Source organism: Crinia signifera, chromosome 1 (assembly GCF_055691185.1).
Source record: "Crinia signifera chromosome 1, ASM5569118v1, whole genome shotgun sequence".
NCBI lineage: Eukaryota > Metazoa > Chordata > Amphibia > Anura > Myobatrachidae > Crinia > Crinia signifera.
This window is the reverse complement of record NC_139217.1, coordinates 158,995,823-159,023,360: the sequence shown is the minus strand read 5'-3', so window position 1 is coordinate 159,023,360 and position 27,538 is coordinate 158,995,823. Positions and strand designations below refer to the sequence as shown.

At 40.3% G+C, this 27,538-nt stretch overlaps 1 protein-coding gene across 7 annotated transcripts in view; it reads left to right on the top strand.

Moving 5' to 3' along the window:
• Positions 1 to 27,538, top strand: part of PSD3 (pleckstrin and Sec7 domain containing 3) — a 525,478-nt gene that overhangs the window by 386,479 nt on the left and 111,461 nt on the right. Inside the window, exon 1 of one of the 7 annotated variants that reach the window (XM_083175306.1) lies at positions 12,696 to 13,089. The exons of the other annotated variants lie outside the window; for them this stretch is intronic. Within the exon in view, the coding sequence (XP_083031432.1) occupies positions 12,922 to 13,089 (168 nt within the window). The 5' untranslated portion in view covers positions 12,696 to 12,921. Of the gene's footprint in view, positions 1 to 12,695; positions 13,090 to 27,538 lie in introns of those variants that run through there. 7 annotated transcript variants of the gene reach the window in all.

Genomic DNA, 27,538 nt, shown 5'->3' with positions numbered 1-27,538 from the left:
CACTAATATGCTAATGGGATGCCTAGGAAAATCCTCCTCTGAGTGTGGTGCCTGAACAAAGTGATTACTGCACTTCAAACACCTATGTGTACTGTATGACATAATTTGCTCACTGATCAGCTTGCTCCACAATTTTATTGAAAACACAGATCTCTGCTACATATCCTAGTATTAATACAGTATAACATTTCTAGTGAGCAAGAGAATCCCAGCTATGAGCCTAATTCAGCATTGATCGCAAAAGTAAAACCTTTCCCTAATGGGCAAATCCATGTGCACTGCAGGTAGGGCAAATGTAACATGTTTAGAGAGAGAGTTAGATTTGGGTGAGTTATTTTCTTTCTGTGCAGGGCAAGTACTTGCTGCTTTATTTTTGCACTGCAATTTAGATTTCAGTTTGAACACACCCCAGCCAAATGTTACTCCCTGCACCTGTTACATTTGCTCCACCTGCAGTGCACAAGAAAGATTATGCTTTTGCGATCCATACTGAATCAGGCCCACAGCTGGAGATCTCTTGCTCACTAGAAACACTATATTATTGCTATGAATAATAAAGGGTATGGAATTTAATAAGAGCGCACCAGGGAGGCTGCTACAGGTACAACTAAGGAGTCTAAACCTTATGACTCAAAGATACTATGTAAGGAAAAAAGATTGTATACTAAGATGAGCGCTTCCCTTATTTCTACCAAGCCAAATGAAAAATAAAAATTATAGCGATGATGTAGAAGGGGTGGAATAGAGGGGGTAATATAATATAAATACTTCCTTTTTGGAGTTTTTCATCTAATACAACGCAGATGGGGACCCACTCTTCTCAGATGGTAGTTTTGCCCTTGGGATGTTGTTTTGCATGTATGGAAATAATCAGAAGGGGAACAATGTGTATATCTGGTTGCTGTAATTGATAGCCAGGTACGATTACAGACAAAGTGTACCTAACTCACATATAGATTGTGTAGATTAATCATATAATGGTTTCTTTATGGTATGAATGTGGGTAGCATACCCATACCCAGACCTGATCTTCGATTTCCATTCTCTCTCTGTCCTCCACACTATCTACTAGGAACTCAGCATCCATATATGAAGCTTGATTTTTCAGCATATATTAAATCTCATTAAATTTGTCCTGTATGAATTATGTACCATCGTTGGGAGAGTAAAGTATTTACTATTCAACATTGTTATTAATATTTTCACCAACCAGTCTCATCTGAACCTTGACTTTGGAGCTATTTAGACTCCAGAAAGGTCATATAAATGTATTACTTCCACCGACATAATAGTACAGGATCACTACGAAATAATTTTAAACAATTAGCTCCTTATTGATCACATATGTTGCTACTGTCAATGCAATTGTATTGATGTTTATAATAAAAGTAACTTTTTATTACCTTCCTTTCTTGTTTATAAGCCTGCTCCAAATAAGTGTCTTTCTTTTCCTTTGTTTTTTTTGATGTTCTGATACTCACTGACTCTAGGTCAGGGCTGGGCAACACCGGCCCTCCAGATGTTGATGAACTACACATCCCAGCATGCCTTGCATCAGTTTCAGCATGGCCACATAGCAAAACTAATGCAAAGCATCCTGGGATGTGTAGTTCATTAACATCTGGAGGGCAGGTGTTGCCCAGTCCTGCTCTAGGTGCACCACCAATACTATGATTGATTCATACCGTTTGGTTTCCACAAATCCATTTTAGAATTATTGGTAACATTTTCAGTGAAACGGCAATTGCAAAACACTGAACGTACATCCAGTGCGAACCCAAACCAGTCTTTCTTTCTATGGTGCAAGTTATGTAAAATATAAATTAATTATAGACATTTAAATATTTTGTTTGTTACAGTAAATTCATATTTTGCCAGTTAATACAAAATCAGAGTTGTCTGTATATTGTTATTTGTATTTCTGTTCACATACCAGCAATAGAATTGCTAACCACTGTTAAACCAAAAAATGTCCTTGCAAACGGAAGGGGGAAAAAAAATATTTTTTTTCCTCAATCTGTCATATAACAGAGCTGAACAGCACATATCTTGTTTTCAAATGTATCTCCAATTCCTCCTACTCTGTTTAGAAACTAAAACGCTGCCTTTTGTGTAACAGCTTCCTACCTCCCTGGACTGTTATGTGCAGTGCATTGCAGATAGAATTCTCTAGCACTTCCAGCATTGACTGTCCTTGTACTAGAAAGCACAGGCATGTAAGCAGCCTTCCAATTAGATGGTAGAATTATATAGTAATATACATTGACTTGCCTACTGACAACAGTCATAAATCACGTGTGAGATCATTAACAGTGTCACTAGTCCGTAAAAGCCATTATGTAGTAAATACATCTCATACAGTTTATAGTACAGAACAAATAGAATATTTTGAAATGTAGGTGTAGGGTGACATGTAGTGGGATCAGATATCCCGACTTTTGAGATTCTTAGTAAAAAAAAAACGTCCGAATTCACGCGTTTTTCCGAAATCGGCAAACCTACATTAATAGGGTGTGAATTGTGGTAAAAATCTCACTTCTTGCTGTGAAAACCACATGTTCTGACCTGTCGATTTTTCGACACTTCACTTCGCATCCAGATGTTTTCCCATTAAAAAGTATACATCTCGCAAATTTAATAGGATGCGATTTTGGAAAAACATTACCAAAAATCGCAACACAAACAGACCAGGTTATGACAGACGATTTTGACAGAACCATGCACAGACCAGTTCGATCTGTGCATGTTTCTGTCCAACAAAATGTGTAAAAAAATAAAAATAAACAGGATATATCATCAATTTATGGGGGTACAATGTGCACTACAATTATATGATTTCCTTCTTTTCAAATCAAGGGGGTAAAGTCGGCATATCTAAATATATTTTGGGGTAAAAGGTAAAAAAGTTCTGTGGCCCCTGGTCTAAACCAACCCCCTAACAATAATATTATCCCCCCTTCTCGAGCCTAAACCGAACAACCCCCACACGCGACCTGACAATAAGAGGCCCCAGCATACTTATGATGGGATACCATCTTTTGGGATTCCATCGACATCTTCAGTGATGTCGGAATTCCAGAGATGGTGTTGTTGCTGCCAGATGGGATTCCCATGCCATGGTTTTGATTGTCCGCATTCTGATCACTGACATCCTGAATGCATCCCCTACTAATAACAGTAAACAACCACCTGTGTCCCTTTGCCTTAGTAATAAAAAGATGCTTTTGCCAATGTGACACACTTTTCCTGAGTACGTGACATGTTCGCTCCCAAAACGATGAAGTAAGAGCGAGAGAAAGAGGCCGGCACTCATCTCTAATAATATGCCCTGGTGCCCTCCTAGTAAAATAAACCCTATAGAGTCAGTTTTCTGTGCACCTTTATCAAGAACATATTACCCTTTGATTCAAAAGTGTATATTTTTGTGTAAAATATCAAATAGTAATAATTATTTCATTGAAAAAGATCTCCAACTGAGATCGAAACGCGTTGGTAGTGACTTGAATAAGCATCAGCTGGACCCTTTCTGGTAATCTGACAGCACTCAGAGGGACTTTTTACGGGGCCCCGTGATCGATACCATCTGGACCCCTGAGATGCTAGTCAGCCCTGGAAGGGTGACACAGCTTGCTTTTTAATCTGATTGATTGTGAATAAAGGACCCTTTTCGTTTTACTTGTGGAGTTTTCCTTGGCATCTGGTATTTAGGAGAAAGACCTTGTGACACGCTGAATTTACACCACCAATGAGTGAGTACATGGAAAGGGGGAATCCCCGCTTTTATTGGAGTACCCATACAGATTTAAAAAAAAGATCTGACTGGATGATATTGTGATATACCAAAATACTTACCTGATAGTGTGAGTGTCCCCGACCATCCATATTTAATGTTACTAAAATCTTCATTTCATCTGATTTGATTATATAAAACGTGCACATAATATAACAGTATTACACGAGGGCAGAGCTCTCTTTCTGTTTTTTTGTCTTTCATATCGTCACAACTGAATTTCTCCGAGACGTAACCCAGATACGGGCCTACAAACAGGGGAGTTATATCCATTTATAGCGCATACCTATGGTGAAGGGTTTACCCACGTTTAGACATTTCTATACCCACTGGAGGTCTGGTGTTTCCTCCGAAGCCCTTACCGTAATTTGCTGCTATATTGCGCAATAGGAATCCCATCCACCCCTTTTTTTCACATTATTCCATTTAAGATTGAATTGATCTGAAAGAAACTTTAAAATGTACCACCTATTTGTAATTTTATTCTAGTGATTAATGTACATCATTACATCCTATTTTAATTACCCCTCCCCCCCCCCCCCCCCAAACATCTAACATGTTGCAAATATTCAATTTGCCGATTTCAACCAAAAATTGGAGTTTTGGGCAGTCTTATCATACTGTACTTTGACGATTCTGCCATGATTGCCAATTATGGATATACACTGATCTGTGTTCTTGATCAGTACATTGGCATTTGCAGAACAAGGATTTGACCTGTAGATATATGGGCCCCATAACTTGGAATTTATCAGAATTGAGCATATTTTCCCAAACACACATATCATTTTTGTGAAAGATGCTGCTGTCTGTCCAGCTTAAAATGACTGCCACCAGGAAAACAACTTAATTGTGTGTGTGTATGTATGTATATGTGTGTGTATGTATATATATATATATACATATATATATATATATATATATATAACAGTTCTGACAAAATTTCTGGGTTTAATACATCTTTAACTGCTAGGTGCGAGTGGGACAGAGAACATGTAGTTCGCCATGTCCGCTCGCACCCTGCGTCTTCACATGCGAACGTACGGGGGACCAAATCAATCAGAATAACCCCCATGTTCCATGACATCCATTGCCTTGTCATACAGTAAATATATATACAAAGTATATTTAAATAATATTGTGTACACATCTCTGTTCTAACTATAATGAAAATCAAAATATACAATTACCACTTAATAGGACAATAGCTACAAAGTCGTCAAGTACAGTAGTGTTGAGATTAACACAAGCAATAACATTATTCGGTGGCATTATTTTTGCTTTTCACCGTCACATTAATGTATACTGTATATTGTATGCACGTGACTTTCTCTTCACATCACACTATACTGGAGAAAGAAGCCATTGCACAGAATGTTTAAGTGTTGGGTATAAATTAATGGAATTGTCAGCTAGTAAATCTGTAGTAATTGCTCTTTTTATAGTAGTATCCAACTCAAACTAATTATAACACATGAAGCACTTAAGGGGTAAGTCTGTGCTCTGCGGCTTCGATCGCTATTTGCTAATACCAATGTGTGCTATTATGGGGGTGAATGGTGAAGAATGCAATGTACAGTGCTAATGGATACAAGCTTTGAAAGACCAAATTCATAGTAAATGTGTAACTTATTAAGTGCAATGATCACCAATCAGGTTAATGCTCTACATACTGTATAGCACAGATTCGCAAAGTCGGTCATCAGGACCGCACACCTGTGCATGTTTTGCAGGTTTCCTCACAGAATCAAGTGAAATAATTAGCTCCACATGTGGATCTTTTAAAATGTATCCGTGAGTAATGAGTGCACCTGTTGTGTGACCTGGAAAATGTGAACTTTGTGTGGCCCTGAGGACCGAGTTTGATAACCACCGCTGTATAGACTTGCTTGAAATTTTAGTCTGAAAAACTCTTTTAGCATTGAAGCCTTTGTCCTTCATTATTTCTGCCAGGATCCCAAACAATGTGAACAATCCACTGCAGCAATATAAAGGTGGAGGAAGGACTCCATGCTAACATAATGATGTGTCTTTTAAAACCGGTCATGAGGGCTCTATTCAAACTTTATTTTCAGCATCTCATATCTCTCTCGCTCTCTCTCTCTCTCTCTCTCTCTCTCTCTCTCTCTCTCTCTCTCTCTCTCTCTCTCTCTCAGCTATGCTATGTTATTATTGAGGTGCGAATGTACTCTTTTGATTTTCCCATAAGTACATAAAATCAGACAGCCCTTGTGATTTTTTTATTGGTCCTCCTCAGCAGGCACTTGTATACCATTATGCAGATGCGTGGACTGATATGAAGAACGTGTTATTTTCTACTATCTACTTATTTTCAAAATCCATCCATTAATTACTTTATATTATTACAAGTCTTATTAATAGTGGCCAACTGTCGGCATAGGATTAGTTTCAAGAATTTGTCCCTGGAAATTTTTGTGCTTGGAAATGTGAGACACATTGCCAAAACTGAGTGATGTGAAACTTTTGTGTGATGCAGCAATAACACATTACGCAGAAAACATACTTTTTTGGTAATGCAGCAAAATTTTCCCTGTCCTTACTCGCGCCATCTTGCTGTGCTAATCAGTGTCTCCATCCGTTAAACCAGCTCATTGACATATAAATAACAGCATGGTGTCACACTAAAGCAACAAACTGCATTTGCGCTGTTCGTAATGCATAGGTCAGGCTGAGTAAAATGTAGCCCCAATACACGCTCAATTATGATGGAAATGTCAAGCTTCCTAAAAATTTTGTCTTTGTTAATAAATCATCCTGTAGTTCAAAACATAAATTGAGCATATGGTGAGTTGCCATCTGTACTTTTATCCAAGAAAAGGTAATTTCACAAAAAAAGGTCATATCTAGTATTCATCAGGAGATCCTTGTTTACAAAAATAGTTATATAGGGGTAGATGTATCAAGCAGTGATAAGGTAGGAGAAGTGATAGAGTGCCTGGTACTTTATCACCGGCCAATCAGCTCCTGACTGTTAAGTTACAGGCTGGGTTTAAAAGGGACAGATATGAGCTGATTGGCCGGTGATAAAGTACTCCTCCCTTATGACTGCTTCCTACATCTACCCCATAGAGCTTTAAATAAAAAAAGTTAACACCACCGTATACTGTAGTTGTATTTGATTTTAAAAATACAGTATCCAACATTACAAACTTTTATACCCACTGAGGCAGGAGAGCCAGTCTCTGATTTTACCATAGAAATTATTAAACTTATACTTAAATTGCTGTATGGAAGGTATGACTGTCAGGAGTGTACTGATTCTTAGATCTCAGCAGAAGGTAATTTATCACTTTTGTTTCATTTTTTTGAACAGCCCTCAAATCTTTTCTGTAATTCTGGTACTCAGAATAACTTAAAATTAAGCGAATGGGCCCATACAAAAGGGAAGTATCATGGAAGTTCCCAATTCTCACAATGCCGGGTTCAGGAGATTGGGTAAATCAAACATGGTGGAAATCCTAATTTGGCTGATTCGGACCAGAAAATAACAAGGAACATCAGGAAAATGCCTGGGTCGGGAGATTGGGCAAATCTATCATGGTGGAAATCCTTGCTTGGTTGATTCTGATCCAAAAATAATAAATCATGGGTCAGAGATTTTAAGCATGGAGGTTCTTTTTCGAATTTCATGACATATTACTGATCTTTTTTGTCCACAGGTCAAAGTTGTTGTTTTTTTTTTTTTTTATATGTCAGTGAGCTGTTCAGATTGGCAGGGTCATAGGGAAAGTTTTACATCGATAACTAAACATGACAAAAGTTGGTGTTAAGATGGTTCGATGGCTTCTCATTGCTAGGCAATCAATAAAAAGAAAATTGGGTTTTCAAGGTTTTTATAATCATCATGTCTTCTAACACGATTAGCAAACACAACTTACCATCAGAACACTTGAGTGAAGGTGGCTGGAAATGGTCCTATGCATCTATGTACTGTAGATATTCCTTTAAAAAACAGATGTTTGCAGCTACTGTACAATAGTCATTTACCACATTAACAATGAATAGAGTGTATTTTTGATTAATTTAATGGCCCTTATTCTGGTTGGTGCGGCCAGAGCCGCACACGGGGCTCCGGCCGCACAAACCAATCCCCGCCCACCCTACGGATCGCCACGGCCGTCCGTACACGGACGGCTGGCGATTCGCATAAAAATGGTGGAGGCGTACGCCTCCACCATGGTGGGAGCTGCCCCCTGCATTCGATGGTCGTCGACCATCGAAGGCAGGTCCGCACGCCCCGGCAGCTCCCGCAAGCTGAGACCACACGGACAATCGTCCGTGTGGTAGCTTGTATGGGGGCTGAAAGCTGACATCCGGCGACGTCAGCTTTCCGCCCCCATGAGTTGCGTCATGCCCTCATTACCATGCGTACGCCCCGCGTTTGCATGGGAACGCCCATGAAACGCGGGGCGTATACATAGGGAAATGAGGGCATGAAGCCCCTCACTCCCCTATACGCCCCCTTTGCGGCGTACTAACGTTATGTGCGGCGAATTCGCCTGCACATGCGCAGATTGACCTCTGCGCATGTGCAGACGGAAAACATCGGCGGTACGGCCGCACGCGGGCCGTACCGCTCAAAACAGAATAAGGGCCAATGTTATCTTCATTGAAAAAAAAAACCCAGTGCTTTTCTTTAAAAAATAAGGACATTTCTAAGTAACCCCAAACTTTTGAACGGTAGTCTATATTATAGTAAAGGTACACAGGCCACCTATGCTACTTGTCCCTCCAATCCACTTCCTCAGGCAATCCCCTCCCCCCGCCACTCGGCTATGTCCCAAACCATTCCCCCCCCTCCATCTAATCTAATACGGCATACACACAATTCAATGTTGTCTTTTTTTCTATTTGATTTTGCTTATCAATATAAGCAAAATCTAATCAAAATTCTAATGGAAATGAAACTCATTCAATTTTGATTCGATGCTGATGCGCGGAATTGAAATGGAATCGAAAAATAGACAGTTTAGGCAAGACTATACAGTACAGATATGTACTATATAGTCCAAATCAAATTATTTGCACACAGCGCTGTGCAATTCAATCCTGTCTCGATGGAGATGGAATAGAAAGTACATTGCACCTTGTGTACACCCCTTCAATCGAATGTGTACATGTCAATCGAATCGGGATTGAGTAGAAAGTATATTGCACCATGTGCAAGCCTCTGCGACGGGAGGCTTGCACGTCACCATGAGTGCCACAAGCCACCCAATGGTACATGCTTTAATCAGTTCACCATCATAGGATGCAACTCTGGTTCCTACCGCAGCAGGAGGCATCTGCTTGTAATAGACACCTCCTTCTGCATTAACATACAGAGCGATCACTGCTGCTTCCAACCATACAGCAGTGATAGCAACTCCAACCACATCTGAATTAGGTCCAATGTCTGTCCCAGTCTGCCCCATCTGCCTAGTAGTGGGAGAATTGGATGGCCAGTATTTCCCAGCTTCCACTGCTCATGCATGTTTGAAACTGCAAAGACCTACACAATGGAGGGGCTCAAAGGAAGAAAAGCACATACCCCAACATTAAATTTTTTATGATGTACCAGGAATTTTTTAGATGCTAGATGTGCAGAAGCTGATTGCAAAAAATCAAAATCCATGTAGTTATTGCATGTGCATGTGAATGACATTGTTCAGACATATCTCATTGGGCCTGCAGCACAGACAATGGCTGATATATCTATAGATACAGTATATCAGTGCATTGAGCTGCGTGTACGAGCGGTCTGCAGAGGCCTCCACTGATTGACATTACAACTGGGCAGGCACATGTAAATGCCCACCAGGTTTTGACATCCGACACATTGGGCTGGTAGCGTGTAAGTGTGGATGCACTCACTGACGGAGGGTATTGGTCATTGGGCCGACCAAATTAAGATCGACATACATTGGGTCGACCACTGAAGGTCGACACATGAAAAAGGTTGAAATGCCTAAAGGTCAACAGGGTCAAAAGGTCCACACATGCATTAGGTTGACATTGGGAAGGTCAACAGTCAAAAGGTCGACATGGGGGTTTTCCCCTTTTTTGACCCGAATGTCAACACAGCCGTCATGGACACAAAAGAAGTGCCCCGCTCACCATGCTTCGGGCCTGGTGCCTCGCTATGCTCGGCACACTTTAATTCTCCCACCACGCCCTAGTGGATGGTATGGCATGGAATACCCCGTGTCGGCAAATGTATGCTAAAAAACAACATGAAAAACCCATGTTGATCTTTACACGGTCGACCTTCACAATGTCGAGCTACTGTGTGTATTGACCTTTTGACCCTGTTGACCTTAGGCATGTCAACTTTTTTCATGTGTCGGCCTGTCGATCTTCAGTGGTCAACCCAGTGGTGTCGACCTAATGACCTTATACCATGACATGCATGGATAATTGTAAAATTAACCCTGGCTAATTCAGCAAATATTGTTAAAACTGATCTTTTATTAAGGAGCTCCTGGAGTCTAGGATTTGTTTTGTTTTTTAATTTGTTTGATCCTTGATCTCGGGAATATCAAGGCAGCTGGAGAATTGATAAATGATTAGTGGTTTTAAGACAGAGTTACGTCCTATGTACAGGTATCAGTTGATTAATTGAAACTCAAATAGTCCCACAAATGTCATGCTGGATAAGAGTTAATGCAAATTCAGAGTATTTTATTCTTTTTCTCAGGTTTGGTATCCAGCATTTTCTATGTGCAGGTTATTGGTAATGATCAGATTTGAGTTTTTATTTTTCTTAACTTCATATTAAATTGTATAAAAGTCCCAGTGTGAACAGTCCATTACTTACATGTCAGATGGCGAGAGGAAGATATGAGCATCCATAAATTGTGTAGAAGGGACTAGAGGATGATGACTTACAGAAGTGGTTATTATAGGAATATTCAGGCCAAGGCTACCAGGTGTTCTGCTTGTTAGAAGCATACTTTCTGAGGAAGGTGTTCTTGTCCTGTTCACAACAAACTCAAGTTACAGTATGTAATATCAGATTTCTTTAGTTATGCTGGCCATACACCTGAACGACCTGCATAAGACCCGATTCAGGTTGTAAGTGCGATCGAAGAAGCGATTAGATGTAATAGGATGAGAGAATCAGAAAGTGAGAGATTTGGTAAGAAATCTCCATTTTTTTTAAATTGGCAGTTGCTGTTGATTTTGCAGTGTAAATGATTGCCGCTTTAAAAAGCTGGAGATTTCTTACCAAATCTCTCACTTTCTGATTCTCTCACCCTACATTTCCCCCAAGATCTGCTTACGACCATAATAAAAGCAGACAGAACATATGTGCAGCATGTATTGTATGATCTGAGGAAGGTCCGACCTCTCGACCTGCGGGGCCGTGCATCGTACCAGTATTACTCATGATGTGCACAATCAGTCAGTCAGATTGTTCGTTTTGGCCTGATACCGTTCAGGTGTATGGCCAGCTTAAGATCCATTCTACTGCTAATTGACTGAAGAGATTGCTTTTCCTGAAATTGCCAATCACACCAATTTGAATGGCTGCCCACATATTCTTAGCCATGTAGTACATTTGGAAATGTTTGTCTTTTATTCTGATTTTCTTAGATTTACAAATATATTAATTAAAACAGTAGTATGTAAAATGCAACCAAAAGAATGAGAAAACCCTGACATAATAAAGATTGCCATCTGCCAAGGTGTGCACGTTATATTTAAAATGCTGGCAATGATGTATATGAGGATTTCCCTACCCCTTGCAACTACTGTTAACACCCCCCCCAATTCAAGTTCACCTTATTTCATATTTCCACTTTGCCCATTAGATTCCTCTTTGGCTCACCTGCCCGCTTGTAGTGTTTTCTTAGGAACAGTGGGGGAGATGTATTAAGCCTTAACAAGAGATAAATGCAAGGGTGATAAAGAGAGATAAACATCCAGCCAATCACCTGCTAACTGCCATGTTACAGGCTGTGTTTGGAAAAAGTCACTAAGGAGCTGATTGGCTGGATGTTGATCTCTCCTTATCGCCCTTGCATTTATCTCTTGTTAAGGCTTAATACATCTGCCCCAGTGTCTGCTATTGGGCTCTAGGCCAGGTCCTTTCATCTTATTATTGACACAGGGGATACCGGCACTCCTTCACTCCCTCAATGTCCGACACCACAATGACTCCCTCTGCCAGATGCACAAACTTCTTTCTACTTTGTTGCCACAAACGTAAGAAGATATATAAATGTCGGTACAGCTCAGTGCTGCAGCATTATGCATTATGGACTATTGTAATAACAGTAAATGTGGGATTTTTCTACTGAACTAATAAGGGAAAATAATTATTGTTTTCCAGCAAATAACACATTTCAATCATCCTAAGTGTCCGCTGTATTCATTACAGTCTTCTGTTTTATATAGTAGTCTTGAGACATGTCATTCATTCAGTTGAGCACTTGCATTGTAGTATAGATAATAATTAAAATTACAGGGGAACAAAGAGCCCATCATGTAAGTGACTAGACCGCCTTTGAAAGGTGAAGAGCTGATTCTGCGTACAATTGTATTAAGTTACTTTCTCTGCTGGATTGCCTGCTAACATGTGGTGGGTCTCACATAACAGGATAGGATTTAGAGCTTCCTCGCTTTCCATTTCACCTTCTGATGGAGCGGAGATTGACAGTCTGCTCGAGGATTTTATTTTGCGATATCTGAATGCAGACACTGAGCTGGCAACACAAGAGTTATAGTATTGTTATTTGGAATGCAATTAATTACTCGCCTGGATAAATGCCATTGCTTTCTGCATGTAGATTTAGGTGTGTGTGTAAGAGACAAAAGAGTAGGAGGGGGGGAAGTGGTGTTGGAGAAGGGGCTGGGTTACATTTTTTTTTTAACTTACAGCCAGTGACGTGAGATATGCCTGGAACGATCAGGCAGAATGAAAACAGTAGATTTGAAGATGCTGGCACAAGCAGCCTGGTGCATCTTAAGCTAATGCTGATCATCTCTGCATCGCAAGCTACACTAGTAGAGTTGCTTTAGAGGGGTCACCAGTTGTACCAGTCTGCCCAGGAGTAAACTGTGCCTTTTTTGCGCCCATTATATTACCTTTGTTCACTGCACTTGTGCTTTCATATTTCCACTTGGAAATGATTGGAGTTAACAGCGTGCAGAGCACAAGCAAGGTGCGGGTGAGAGCCACAGGCTCTGTGAAATATGCCCGGGAGGAATCTGTCCGACGCCAGTCCCACAGGTCCAAATCTCTAAAAATCTCCCATTCATCTGAATTTTCATCTGGACACGCCAAAGAGACAAAGGTATAGTAACGTGCATTTTACGCCTTAACAGACAGCATGTGTTTTATTACATTGCTGTAAGTTGTTGTTTATTTTAATACATAGACTAGGTATTGTGGACTTATTTGTTTAGAAATAACGACTCACACTATTTGTTGTTCTGCGGATGAGGGTGTTCTATTATCTTAATGCTATACCAGTCTATGCTAGGGTTATCAGGAGGAAAATACATGTAAAACTAGATTGATGTATTATGCATATGTGAGAGTATACTGAGCTTGCTTGTGTTCTATCTACCAAAGCTTGTCTGTTAGTTTTACTAGCAAAATACTAATTAGTATATGTTTTAGCTTGAAGCCTATAATTATGGCACATCATTGACATGCTAGAACAATATTGCCTCTTAATGTGAATGGAAGTAATTAAAAAAAATGAAGTTGTTGATAAAATGAATAGAAGATTTGTTAATATTGTCAGCGAGACGCACAGCAGTGCGGGGGGAGATGGGAGGGTGTCTCTCTCTCTTCAGTGTGTAGATGCTGCATGTGCAGACAGAATGGTGATTCTCTTTTTACATGGGGATATCCGAACGGTCCTGAATCTATTCTAATCTGCACACAGAATAAATATCACTCATGTAAGCAAGTGACACCAAGACTGACCTAATTAGAATCATATTCATGAAGGGATAACTAGAAGTCTTAAAATAATTAGGTAGAGTATGTAATCATAACAGACTGTGTGTATGTGTATATGTGAGTGAGTGTGTGTGTGTGTGTGTGTATATATATATATATATATATATGTATGTATGTATGTATGTTTATATTTGAGTGTGTGTGTGTGTGTATATATATATATATATATATATATATATATATATGTATGTGTATATTTGATCAGAAACTGTAAATACAGTAAATAAATGAGTGCGTTTGTAAATTGGAAATACTTATGTTTGGATATTAAACAAAACTAGATTTTGATGCATGGGAGTTGGCATACAGTAGCTATCACATACTTAAATTAGTATAATAAATGTACTTTTTTTTTCTTTCAAGTAAATAGCAAAAAGATAAAATGAAATAGTGTCAGCCTGGGATAACACTGCTAAATGATGTCTATTGTAGAAGATTCAGCCACGGCAAAGCACAGGCATTCAGAGATGATTTCTATGTTGGAGAATGTGCCTGTGTGCGCTAAGCAGATAATGCCGTTATCTCGCCCACCCCATGGTTGTTATCTTTGCTAAAAGTTGATTTCTGTAAAGGTCAGGAAAATCCTTTTTTTTTATTGGACACCGTAGAAGTAAAATGGCCACCGGGCACAATGCAATTCCGGTAGATCGTTAAAAGTATTAGTGTGATTGAAACATAAAGTATTATTGTAGCTTTCTCCTGGCAGCCACATGGCTGTATGCGTCACACAGCAAAATAAAAACATCTCCAGAATGTAAGAAATGGAGAAATCCCCAGAATGTGAGCACATGACTAGAGCACCCTGCTGTCCCCATCTGGAGAATCAGCAAGACCACCCATTGTTAGTTCATTAAAGACTTCAGAGTCTGAAATAAGTAACTGAAGTATGAACATTAAAAAGTCTTCTATCGATTTACATTTTACTTATTTGCAGTATATTACATTTTGGGTGATATTTAATAGGATGAGAGATTAAGAAAGTGAGAGATTTGGTAAGAAATCTCCAGTTTTTTTAAAGCGGCAACCATTTACACATCAAAATCAAACTGGATTTGCAGTGTAAATGATTGCCGCTTTAAAAAAAACTGGAGATTTCTTACCAAATCTCTCACTTTCTGAATCTCTCATCCTATTAAATCTCACCCTTAATGTCTTTTTTTATGTTTGGTTGCTACAAAGCGACAAAGCGGTTATTGATGTCCAGTCAGGTATACTGATCTTAATGTCCCATATACGTATACATGCCATAGCAATGATTGTTAGGCTGTTGTCTGTGAATGGGGATTGCTGCATGACAGGTGCGGACAGTGTCAGATGTGGGTCCTCACAGCATTCACTACTTACATTGCTTCCTTATTTGAACATTCAGCAATTTATTGTAAATAATTTGAAATGGCAGATGGGAAATGAACAAGTTACAGGTATATGTGTGATTCATATGTATAACCAGTGGCTAAATTATTGTTTTACATGTTTGCCAGGCTTTCAGAAGTGACAGCTTCTTTAATGGAGAAGTGTATTAACTTAGGTGTGCTAAGTCATCTGTGCCAACTGGAATGATGCCATTTTCATCATTTTCCAAAACAGTACCATAAAAAATTGTGTACACTGAAGAGGACATTATATATATCGTCAGGATAGTGACGAATAAAGAGCACTGAAACGTTGACTTAAGACACAGTATTGTCGACTCTTCATTTATGCAGACAACGAGTGCCACACCAAACGTCCTGTATCCTGCTTTTTTTCCATGAGCTGTGGGGGCACCGTTGCAAGCTACTACAAACAAGCAGGGAGTGCCGGATCCCCAAATTTCCTATATATATATATATATATATATATATATATATATATATATATATATATATATATATATATATATATATATATATTCAGTCATTATAAACCTTAAATTAGCACTTTATAACTAATGCAGTAATCTGTCCCATTACATTTCTTCTAAAACCCTGCCTACTCTTATTTTCCTTTCCAGAAATGTAATCTATGTAGGCTACTTACTATGTACTACATCCACTTTTGAGTTCTCGAAAGAGTATGCTACCCTCTCTAATCTCACTTATCTTTCTTTTGAAGTGGGCAGGGCCTTGATTAACCATTTTGTATTTGTGGGATCCAACTGCATGAGATGTGATTCGCATTATCACATAGTGGCTGATGGAACCTGTTCAATGTATACGGTCAGGTTTTTACAAACACTAGAGTGCTCCATCCTTCCAATATACAGGTACTGTGATTACAGTACCTATAGTACAACCAATTTTTGAGGGCATACGAGATGCCCAATTTAGAACTAGGCTTTGTCATTGTTCTCTCCTTCTCTCACCTTGTTGCACCTACCATATACAGTCCATCTGTAATTGGGAACCAGTATTTCTCTGTGTCACCAATGGGTAAAGAGCTACCATATATTACATTTTCATAAGTGACATACCTTATGACAGTGGCCTTCTTGTGATTAGAATGGTGGCACATTACAAGTCCACGTAGCCTCGTTATGTTTTCTTGTGTACACTTTGTGTGAAGTCAAATTCTGAACGTCACAAATACCAACTGATGCATAGAATCTGTCCTCCCTGCCCACACTACTGCTGTATGCAGCAGACTGTAAAGTACTCAGGAAGGTAATAGATTCTCCTCATACGGCACTAGGAAACAATCCACAAACATCAGCAGCTGAATATTAAACATGAAATATGAGCAACTAGAAGACATAACAAGTCTCTGTAATGATAGTGATAGGTGGCCCTACATGCTGTGCACAGTATGTGTATCTAGGTTAAATGCAGACAATGGCTGCATTCACTGCACTTAGGGCCAAATGTAATGGGGTTTCAGATGCTATCTGAGACAAAGTCACGTTAGTGGAGTCACAATATCTACTAAACCTTGCTGCTTTAAATTTGACTGCTAACTTTACAAAATCTCTGCAGGTTCAGAAACCTGCAGCCTATTACAATTGGTACATAGACTATTGAAAAATGGCATTTGTATGGCTTCCATATTAGTGCAAAAGTTCAGCACATAACCCCAAACATTGGACTTTGGTCAGTAAATAAATGATCCTATTAGCAGCAATATACACAACACAAGATACTTTACAAGCTTATAAATCATATAAGACAAGCGGAACAAGGCATTTCCACGAAGATATAGATTCCTTTTGCTGTAGACATGCTCAGCACAGATCTACCATGGCAGTTTCTCAGATAGCTAGTTGAATCTATGGATCGATAGGCTGTACTTGACAGTATTTGCAACATGTACACATTTCTGACTTTAACTGTCTTTATTATTTTGATTGGGTTCCAAAGGGGATTTTATACAAATTTAAACTTTTATGTGCATGCTTCCTTTACACAAAAAACATAACAGATGCATTCAGATCTGTTTGCCATAAGATGTCACTATAGACCTCTGTATTTTGTATCGGTCTAAACCTTTTTTTCAAATGTCAGTTACAAACTGACTTTATCCAACCCATAACATTTAACATGAACTCCAATTCTTTCACATGTGAAAATATGTGGGATTTACAGTATGATGGCAGATGTATACTTTGTTTTGCATCTGTAGGAAGACCACATTAATTGTTACTAGTGAGGAATGTACTATTGTACTATTAGTCAGTCAGGTAAAACCCATCTGTCATTAATCCTGCTGCTGCTTCTAGGCAAGGGTACCATTACTAATACTGCTGGAAGATGGTGACCTTGAAGATACGCGATTCTATTTGCAGTGTGCGCAATAATGATTTATTTTGTGAAAAAACATTCTAGTTTAAAAGCCTTTCTTTTTTTAACATGCAGTATAGCAACAATGTAGAACTAGTCTCGAGGTACTCTTAACACCAATTGTTCTGTATAAGAAATAATAGCACTCTAGTTGAAGTCATTTAAAATCACAATTGTGACTGACTTTTACATTTGAAAAACAGTGTTTTTTTCAGAACATTTCAGTTTCTGGGGGGGGGGGGGGGTGGGGTGCTTTTTTCATACTTATCTCATCCCCCGATGTCCATGGTGGCCTTCAGGATCCTCTTCAGCGGCATCTCCGGTCCCAGGGGTGCATTGCGGGGTGTGCAGGCATTGACATCACTGGCACACTTGTGCAATGCACCCCTGGTACCGGAGATGCCGCTGAAGAGGATCCTGAAGGCTGCTGTGGACATTGGGGCACCACCAGGGGACCAGCTAAGTATGGAAAACAAAAAAAAAATCCAAAATCTGGAAAAATTCCTTATCCAAAATGCTTGTGGTCCCGAGCATTTCAGATAAGGGATAATCAACCTGTATAACTATAGGTAATCAAAAGCTCTTCTTTAGAGGTGTGCATGGCTTACACTACCACACCCCCAAATCATCCCACATTCTCTTCTTCCTCAAAGCCAGTTGATTACATGGCAGTGGTGGATTAGAGCACCTGCCAATATCATTGCCTTTGCTGCTCTACCCCCAGGTATGTCTGCCAATATTGGTACAGTCTGAAATTATTCAGGTTTGGGCTGTCCTAACTATAGATACTGAAAATGACTGTTATGATTGTAAATGGATGAGCAAAGCATAGGGGGCCACTTTATTTCTTTAGAAATGTTTTAATCCTTCTCAAAGTCCCCAAAGAGTGGTTATTTGTTTTAAAATATGTCTTAAGGTAACATCACCAATTCTATGGCTTTACATACTTAAAAATGCGATTAGACATGTATTGCTGGCAGCTTACTGAATTCAAGCTGAAGTTGTTAGTCGGCAGCATGCAATTACAAATAGCAAAGAATCATTGGCAGCATGTCCTGCTCATTAGTAAATCAGCCTCCGAATGACAGCCACAGGCATCACATGTAGCTCCAACTGAGCATTTGGATGGTTCATCAGCAAGTGGCAGTTCAGTTAATAATCAAAAGCTGCATATAGTAACTAATAAACATATGGTGGAAATGTGGCACCTTATGTACAGTATCTTCAGACCGAAGAGACAAAATTTGTTCCAAGGACTATAAATGTGTGGTGGTCAGTACTGAAGAGATGGTGTGTGGTGGTACCGGCAACAGAAGTGCTCAGCGTGCTTGTGTTATCAGGCCACTGCTATGTCCGTAAACTGCAGGATGTCACAACTAGCTTCCTGGCAGTAAGCACAGGCTGTGAAATATGATGCATTTTCTCAGCCTCTATTGGGTGGGTGGGAGTTGAGGTGATGAGTTTTCAACATTAAGCCACTAGCTATACAAGTCTAATTGAAAATTTGTGATAAATGCCACGAAAATACATAGGTCTCTTGCTTTTTACTCAACCTATGTATTTTCTCATGACAAATGGGCTGGAGTTCATGGGAGCTAAAAAGATGGGGTGATAAACAATTGTGAAAAACTTGATCAAAATAGTTTGATCATTAGGTATTGTTGCCAGCACTCCTACAAACCTAACAAGAAGAGCATTTGGAATTAAGGTTCGCAGTATTCGGGCATCTGAGAACAAAGATCTGTAATCATCTTGAAGAAGCAATTGTTGCTGCTCATCAGTCTGGAAAATGTCATAAGGCCATTTGCAAATACCTTGAAGTCTATCATTTTGAAGTGAGAAAGATCCTTTACAAATGGAGAGCACTGAAAGCATTTTCCAATCCTCCCAGAAGTGGGTATCACGTTTCCAATTTATCCTTTGACTGAATTAACCTGGGCTCAGTTAATGAATTGATATCATGAATGCCTTTAACATCCGTTAATTAGATGAACCCAGGTTCATTTTAATAAAAAGCATGATAGAGCTGGCTGCCTGATAATGAAACCAACACCACATATGAAGGTGGCGTTCATTTCTAATATCATTTAACAAAATCATTATTTGGCTTGTAATGGTTGTCTGGGGCAGCCCTTGAGCAGAGTCCTGTTACAGAATGTTAGCTGCCCATTGCTTGTTGTTACTTGGTGCCACATCCTTCTAACTGCCATCCACTGCCAGCAATTACAGCAGTACCTCGGGGCACAAGATATATCTGCAGCAGCTGTACCATATAACTGCTGTATAATCAGCCTTGCTTGCATGGAATACACAGAAGTAATTTGTCTTTACATATATACACCTGTATGAATTTATCTATCTAGCTTCAAAAAGTGGGGTGTGTGTATATAATATATATGTATATATATCTTTATATATATATCTGTCATGGAGTTCCCTCTTCTGAAATTCCTTTTCTTCACTGTTAAGACCACCAAGTGCAGAGTTCAATGCAGTGCTATGTAGCTGTGTGTTAGGACTCTGGGAAAATCCCCGAACCAATGCCCTGACTCCATTGCCTCTGGCTGTGATTGATGGATGCGTGCGATGCTAGGCTTCACCTATAATAGCCGCGTTCGAAGGAGCTGATTACGCCGGCTCCAACCGCGATGCCACCAGGTCTTATGGGTGACAACGCATCCGTCAAGGCAGGGAGACAGCAAGGGGAAAGCTAACTAAAGCCCAACACGAAACGGGATATCCCCAGAGACCCCAGGGGTGCAACAATGCTCAGAAGATGACACACTAAATATCACTGAATGCACCGGAAGTTATAATGAAACAATACACGGTGTGGGCGCAACAATGCACAGGGATGGTACCAAAATGATAACTAAACCCTCAGTCCGCTGCACTGGTGTGAACAACCACAAGGGGCTGCACCACCCAAGCAGTGCGGGACAATACACACTATGCAGATGGAAATGCAGGTATACAGGGAGAACCCTGAATTATCTGGGAGATGGAGACTGACAGCAGGCTCTGGCAAGGACACTGCAGGCTTGACAAAGTAGGTACTGAGGACTGAAGCAACCAGGGACCAGGAACACGCTGACTGAGGCAAGAACAAAGCTGGAATACAGGACGCTGGATACAAGGTGCTGGGACCGGAACACTCTGGAGCAGGAACATTGTCAAACAGAACTGCACAAAGGACCAAACAGAACTATAACCAGCAGGGTCTGCATGCTGAGAACCTAACTAAATAACTTTGCATGTAGCCACACCCAAGCAGCAAGGTATGCATGAAACCCAGGGAGCTGGATCCACAAAACCCGGAGTACAGATCCAGGGAAAACATACAAGCTACAAACAGAATATGTAAACTACACATTTACACCGATATGCTGGATGCGGATCGTAACACTGTGTCTGTCCCCTTCCCTCAGCATCACACCATAACACTTCATTCCCAAAGATATTAAGGTACCAGAGCCAATAGAAACTGCCAGTAAAGCCTGTCTGTTCCAGGAAGAGACATAACATACGGATCAGGTTTACATATTCATTCAAAAGAAACCTGAATGGTCTGTTATTGAAGACAACATAAAGATTGACAAGAGCACAGCTGTGTTGGGTGTGTGGCTTTTACTACACAACAGGTGCTGGCAATGAAGATATACATTTTACAAGTGAAAATCCTGAAGCAGTCCTGAAGAAGTGGGGATTGTGCCAGATGTAGGCTGTATTTCTGAGGCTAAATACATTGTCATGGTTAGTTAGTAAGAGCTACTGTACCTTCCCAGCTGCACTCTGTTTTTTCAGCTACCGCTCTGACTGTCTGCGGCACTGTTAGCAAAAAACATTTGCATCATTTAAAGCAAAGCTGCAGAATCAGCCATCATGTAGACCATAACCTAATTTGTCTGTAGCCCGCAGGAAACATGTAATTCGTCTTGCTGTCAGCATTTCTTTATTCTGTATGCTACTGACCGACCATTTCTTGAGAAGATGCATGTCACTGAGGCATAGGTGCACTTCTACACAAATCCCTCACTCTGTCCTGAGCCCAGGCTCTTATGCAGCATGCGAAAAATTCTAAGGGAACCATTACTAACCCCCTTAGACAGGTTGAGCACTCAATACAGTGCTTCATAGGTGAGCATGTATCTGAATTAATCAGGGCTGAGTAGCCATAATGTCTTTGTTCACCTATATTGTGGATGTTTTGGTGACTGGGCATGTGTCTAAATCCCTAAAAAGACAGATATCCATGTGTTCCACTTTGTCTATGCACAGAGCCACAGTGCATAGACAGCGGCGCCCCCCACACCGCGGGATACTGATCGCCCAGGTAAGACAGTCCCCCCAAAAAATCATGACTGTCCCATGGAAATAGGGACATTTGGGAGATTACTTGTGTGCAATTAAGATGCAATTTAAGTAATCAGAGAGACGGCTAACTACATCTTGCCAGTCGGGCCAAATACACTGTGCAGACGGCATCTAGTCAAAATTCTCTTGCCTGCATAGTCTGTCTGGCGGGACGATACCAACGCTGCGGTGCCATGCATTGCTATAGCCCGCTGTGTACACACAGGGCATTTCTGTCAAACTTTCTAGGTGATTTTTTTAAGATCTAGTCAAACTTGCCTGGAAGAATCGCCCTGTGTGTACATGGCTTTAGAGGCATACTTGCCATCCTTAGTGATGTACATGTACAGTAGGTTTAAGTGGCAAGTGTACGCTCCCTGCTCTCATGGGAGCCATCAAGAGATCCCCAAAATGTAGGTCTCTTCCACAAATTACAGCAGCAGACAAGTATGATTACAGGTGACCTTATTAATAATATGTAAAAAAAAATTAACAATAAATATTGGTAGACATCTCACAAGATGGCCATACATTATGACTTGAAGAAAGACATGTTTACAATGACAACAGGAAAGTAGTCTTTACTGTAAGTATTGTTAAGCTAATTAATTTTGTTTACTACATGACGCAGTGACATTCACCAGTAAATTCACCAATAAAGTGGATCAGATGCACCGGAAAATTTATCTGGTTGCGATTCTGGGGAACACTTTACTTTAGAACAATCACTTTTGTGGGGGTTTTTTAATTGATAAAAAAACGAACTTGTTGAATCTGGTTCTTTTTTTATCCTTAATATATGGGTGGAAAATAGTATCTGTGGGGGTGTAGATGTACTGTAATTGCAGAGTATTCAGAAGTGAGTGTACACAGGGAGGGGTACACAAGTTGCTTGAGGATCCATGTTGAATGATCCAGAGAAGATCAAGAGCAGATAAAAAAAATATATACTGAATCTCTGTATTGGAAAGATCAAGCTATACTACAGCATTTACAATATATATACCATAGGATCAGGAACCATCAGTAGTAATGAGAGAAGATGTTGAAGTGACATTAAAAGTCTTATCTAAGAACAAAACACCTCTGATGGTATTCATCGTACTAAGGACTGGAAAATATCTTCATACTAATACTGAAGAAGGGTGATCCAACTTAAGGGGCATACACACGTAGAGATGTGTGCTAAGCTGTTAAGGGTAGGCGATTTCCTAGTGTCCAGATCTCTTATGGGGAGCATATACACATGCAGCGATTTGTGCTAAGCGATTTTGCTTAAGCAAAAAAAAAGGCAGGGAATGAGAGATCTCGATTATTATCGATCATTCAGGCAACCTTAGTCATTTTCACCTAAATAAAGAAGAAAATTAAATACATAAGTGTCCAGCTACTGTACATGTGCACGCCAGCTCCCATTCACTTCAATGGCATAGAGGGACTGTGTGAACACCTGCTCCATTCTATTCCATGACATCCTTGCTGCGTTGCGTAGTGGACTGTTTTATCCTACTGGGAATCACTAATCAATACTAAAACAGTAAGCAGACCTGAAATCCTAAGATGATTGGTAACTGCTAAAACAGCCATGAGAGATTGATTAGATATTCAAATGCAAAGATGTGTCATTCAAAATATAGTTTTTTTCAGGCACATTGTATGTGTGTGTAAAAGCTGGACAGTCAAGAAGCAATATAGGAAGATTATTGATGCTTTTGAATTATGGTGCTGGAGAAGAATATTGCATATGCAATGAGCTGCCCGAAAAGCAAATCAATCAGTATTAGATGAGATAAAACCTAAGTTCACCCTAGAAGCACAAATGGCAAGACTGCGCCTTTCCTATTTTGGACATAAAATGCAAAGAACAGGGTCCCTAGTGAAAAGTATTATGTTTGTATAAATTGGAGGTCAATGGAAGAGGGGAAGACCAGCTGTGGGCATCATACCATCAATTCTGAACAACTTGTCTAAAGAGCAAAATTTGTTCAGGCAAGCTATCCAAAGTATCGCCCATAAGTCGGCATTGAGTTGATGGCATAAAACAGCAAGAAGAAGAAAGCAATTGTCCAATATATTCTTGAACATTTGTGCACAAGTTCAAAGTGATACACAAATGATGGAAGGCAGGATTATAGAGATGTGTCCACATATCCTTTCCTATTCCAAAAAAAAAAAATCTGTTTTAAGAAGCAGATTAAAGTAGTACATTTTAAGAAAAAAAAAAACACAAGGTGTGGCTAATACCCCTTTTAGACCTGTGACTCAGGATGCAGATAGCAGCAGCTTCGGAAAATGTGTTTCCTGCAGTCGTACAGTGGGCCTTCTGTCTGGTCACATCAGATGCAAACATGTCATGTCATGTGGTTGCATCTGAAGTGACCATGAAAGGCAAGTGATTAAAGAGTGGAATCTACTATGTTATTCAATGGATCCTATATGTTGAAACATTTCACATTGAAATGACAATACTTTCCCAGATGCCTCTGTTTTAAAAAATAAAATGAAGAAATTTCACTAATTTCAAATCACTTAGACTACAGCAGTGGTTCCCAAACTGTGTCGTGGTTTCCTGGGGCGCCTTGGGACACTTGAAAAGGTGCCCTGGGTTGGTGGTCCAGGACCAATTCAAATAATTTCTGGTTAATTATTTATGGGCAAAACCAGTGCTGGTGGCTGCCAATCATAAAATATGTGTACAATCAGAAGCAAATCCTGCTCTTTACCACATAACTGACACTAAGAATTGAATATAAACCCAATATACATTATATTTATTCTGCATTTTGGGGGGGGGGGGGGGGGGGGGCCTAGGGGTGCCGTGAAAAAATTCTGATATTCTAGGGTGCCGTGATTCAAAAAAGATTTGAAACCCCTGGGCTACCGTATTTAGTCCAAAACGGCACTTGGTTGGTTCCCACAGCTTTAAAACTTACATTGTTTTCTTTGAAATATATTTAATCTGTAGCTAATTTACTGCACTTTTGATAATATGGGGGCAGGGATATTGTATAATATAGATGTAAATTGTACTTCTGGGGGTACTAAAATAACTCTGTACTGTGTATAAAAGAACACCGCTTTTACCGTATGTTACCTTAACAAAGAAGTGGTGATAAATTTGTAATTGATACGAAATATGAAGGTAATTTTAACATGTTCTAAATGAAAGTATACCTTGATTTTCAGCTTTCTCAACTAGAATTTCCCAGCATGCATTGCATGAGACCATTCATCCGGAAGTTTTCTGCATTAAATATAAATATAACTGGAAAATATATGAATAATTGATTTTGAGAGTATGTTAAATTACTATGATTGTTTCAGTGGTCGAACAGGATGCACAAAATGATAAGCCTGGGCTGCACACTGTGCCCTGCTCTCATGAACATTTCCTAAAACTCCATATGTTGCATTTCTGGAAAGAATGTCTGTCAAATGGTAATTTGTTCTGTTAATAAACAAAGGGTATAACTAGGTCTCTCTGGGCTCCATTGCAAAATGCAGGGATAAGTTGGTCACATACCGGTGATGTGTTGTACGGGGGGGGGGGGGGGTCACACACAGAGTAAGGATGTGGAGAAGGTGTCACACACAGGGAATGTGTGGTACAGGAGAGTCACACACCAGGGATGAGGGTGGAAGCGGGGACAGGTTATCAAACAAAGAGAATAGGGGGTGTAAGAGGGAATACACCAGGGATGATGGGGTGTCAAGGGGGTCACAAACAGAGGAAGAGGGTAGAAGGGGTCATAAGGTCACACACAGGGTACAGGATATAGGGCTAAATGGGCACTTACCAATCAGGGGGGGGGGGAGCTGCATGAAGTGAGGCCCGTGGATCCAGCCACAGGATGAAGGGAAGATCGGCGGCAGGGGAATCCAGGAAGTGCTGCAGCAGTGTCATCCCTGTGCGGGAGGCAGGCTCAGCACTATTTCTTTCCCCTTATGCACATCTCCAGCGTCTGGGGGGAGGGAAGAGGGCATCGTAGGGTGAACTTCTCCGGTGTCTGGGGAGGGAGAGAAGGCGGCACAGGGTGTACATCATCGGTGTCTGGGGGAGGGGTTCGCGCTGCCATTTTCTACTATGCACAGTCTCCTACAGAGGCAAGCAGTGTAATTGGGTGCAGGTGAAGCAGCGGGCCCTACCGATAGCTGGGGCTCCATAGCAGCTGCACCTTTGGTAGTTACACCACTGTAATAAACACATCCATCCTAATGTGGTTTCTGTTTTTTGTTTTTTAAATCTCTTTATTTGTAAATGTAGATGATGACCAAATGGAGTATTTGAACATTCAGTAGCATCAACCAGTATAAAGCATTAAAGGATGAAAATACCTGCACAACACAGGTAGCAGCAATTATAAGATATATGAAATAGTGTCATGAAATCTGCTGGGCTATAAAAACAATATACTACAAGAACCAATAAAATTTATACTACTAATGTTGTATACACAAAATACAAGAAGCAAAAATATATAAAAAATTCAACTATATGTATAAAAAGAAAACTAAGCTAATTGGAGGGAAAGCAGAAGGAGAAAACCAGTCAGCGCAGTCATAAAAGCACCAATTATAATGACAAAAGGAGATAAACAAGGAGACCTCCTGATCCATCAGTAATCCCAAAAAATGGCTAATACAGTGGTTCCCAAACTGTGTGCCATAACACCTCAGGACACTTGCAAGGGTGCCTTGGATTGATGTGCCAGGACCAATTCAAAATGTTTTATATGTACTAAAATAGACAAAACCAGTGCTGGTGGCTACTAATTATAATTGTTGTAGACAAACAGAAGTGAATTTTATCCCTCATCACATAATTGAACCTAAGGGTGACATAAAAGCACAGTTATTTAATTAAATATATCTAATTCCCAAAAAATGTTTTAGATTGTTTTCACCTGGGGTGCCATAAAAACAATACTGATACACAAGGGGGCCTTGATTGAAAATTCAGCGGGTGCAAGTAACAAAGCCCTACAGAGCATACAGCAGCATTTGGAATTTTTGGGGCAAATGTATTAAATATTACTGGTGCGTTATAACGTCCCGCTTTATCGCTACTTTATCACTTTACCAAACTGATGCGTTTGAAAAATGGCAGCAGTTAATTGGCTGGTGCATTATCAACTCCCACTTCAGCACTCATTTGTCCCTTTGTGAGGCAGAAACTTACAGCCATATCACAAAGGTCAAAGGGGAAGGCCTAATAGCAGACATTTTTCAAGCAAGTGTAATGTTTGTGTAATGTCCAGGCACTGTACCCAGCATTAAGTGTCCAGGTGTTTGAATTGGAGTGAGGCCAAATAGTTTAACAGGATTTTAGTAGACTGTTATCCTACTGTTTTCTCCTGATTAACAGGGCCGTCTTAACATTAGGAAGGGCCCCTGGGCAACCTAGTTCACTGGACCCCCCCCCCCCCCAAATTAGTTTGCCCAGGAGCCCAGTGTCACCTCCCCAACCCTCACCTCTCTGGCTCCGTGCGGCAGCCAGTCAGCTTCCGGCGGCCGGGGATCCGATCATCAGCTGGCTGAATTCAGCCAATCAGCGTTCGGCCAGTCTTTTCAAATGCAGCAGCGCTTCCCGCCCCACCGGCAAATAGCGCTAATGGGAAAGATGGTGGCCGGGTGGCGGGGATCCGACCATCCTCGCTGGGGAAGGGG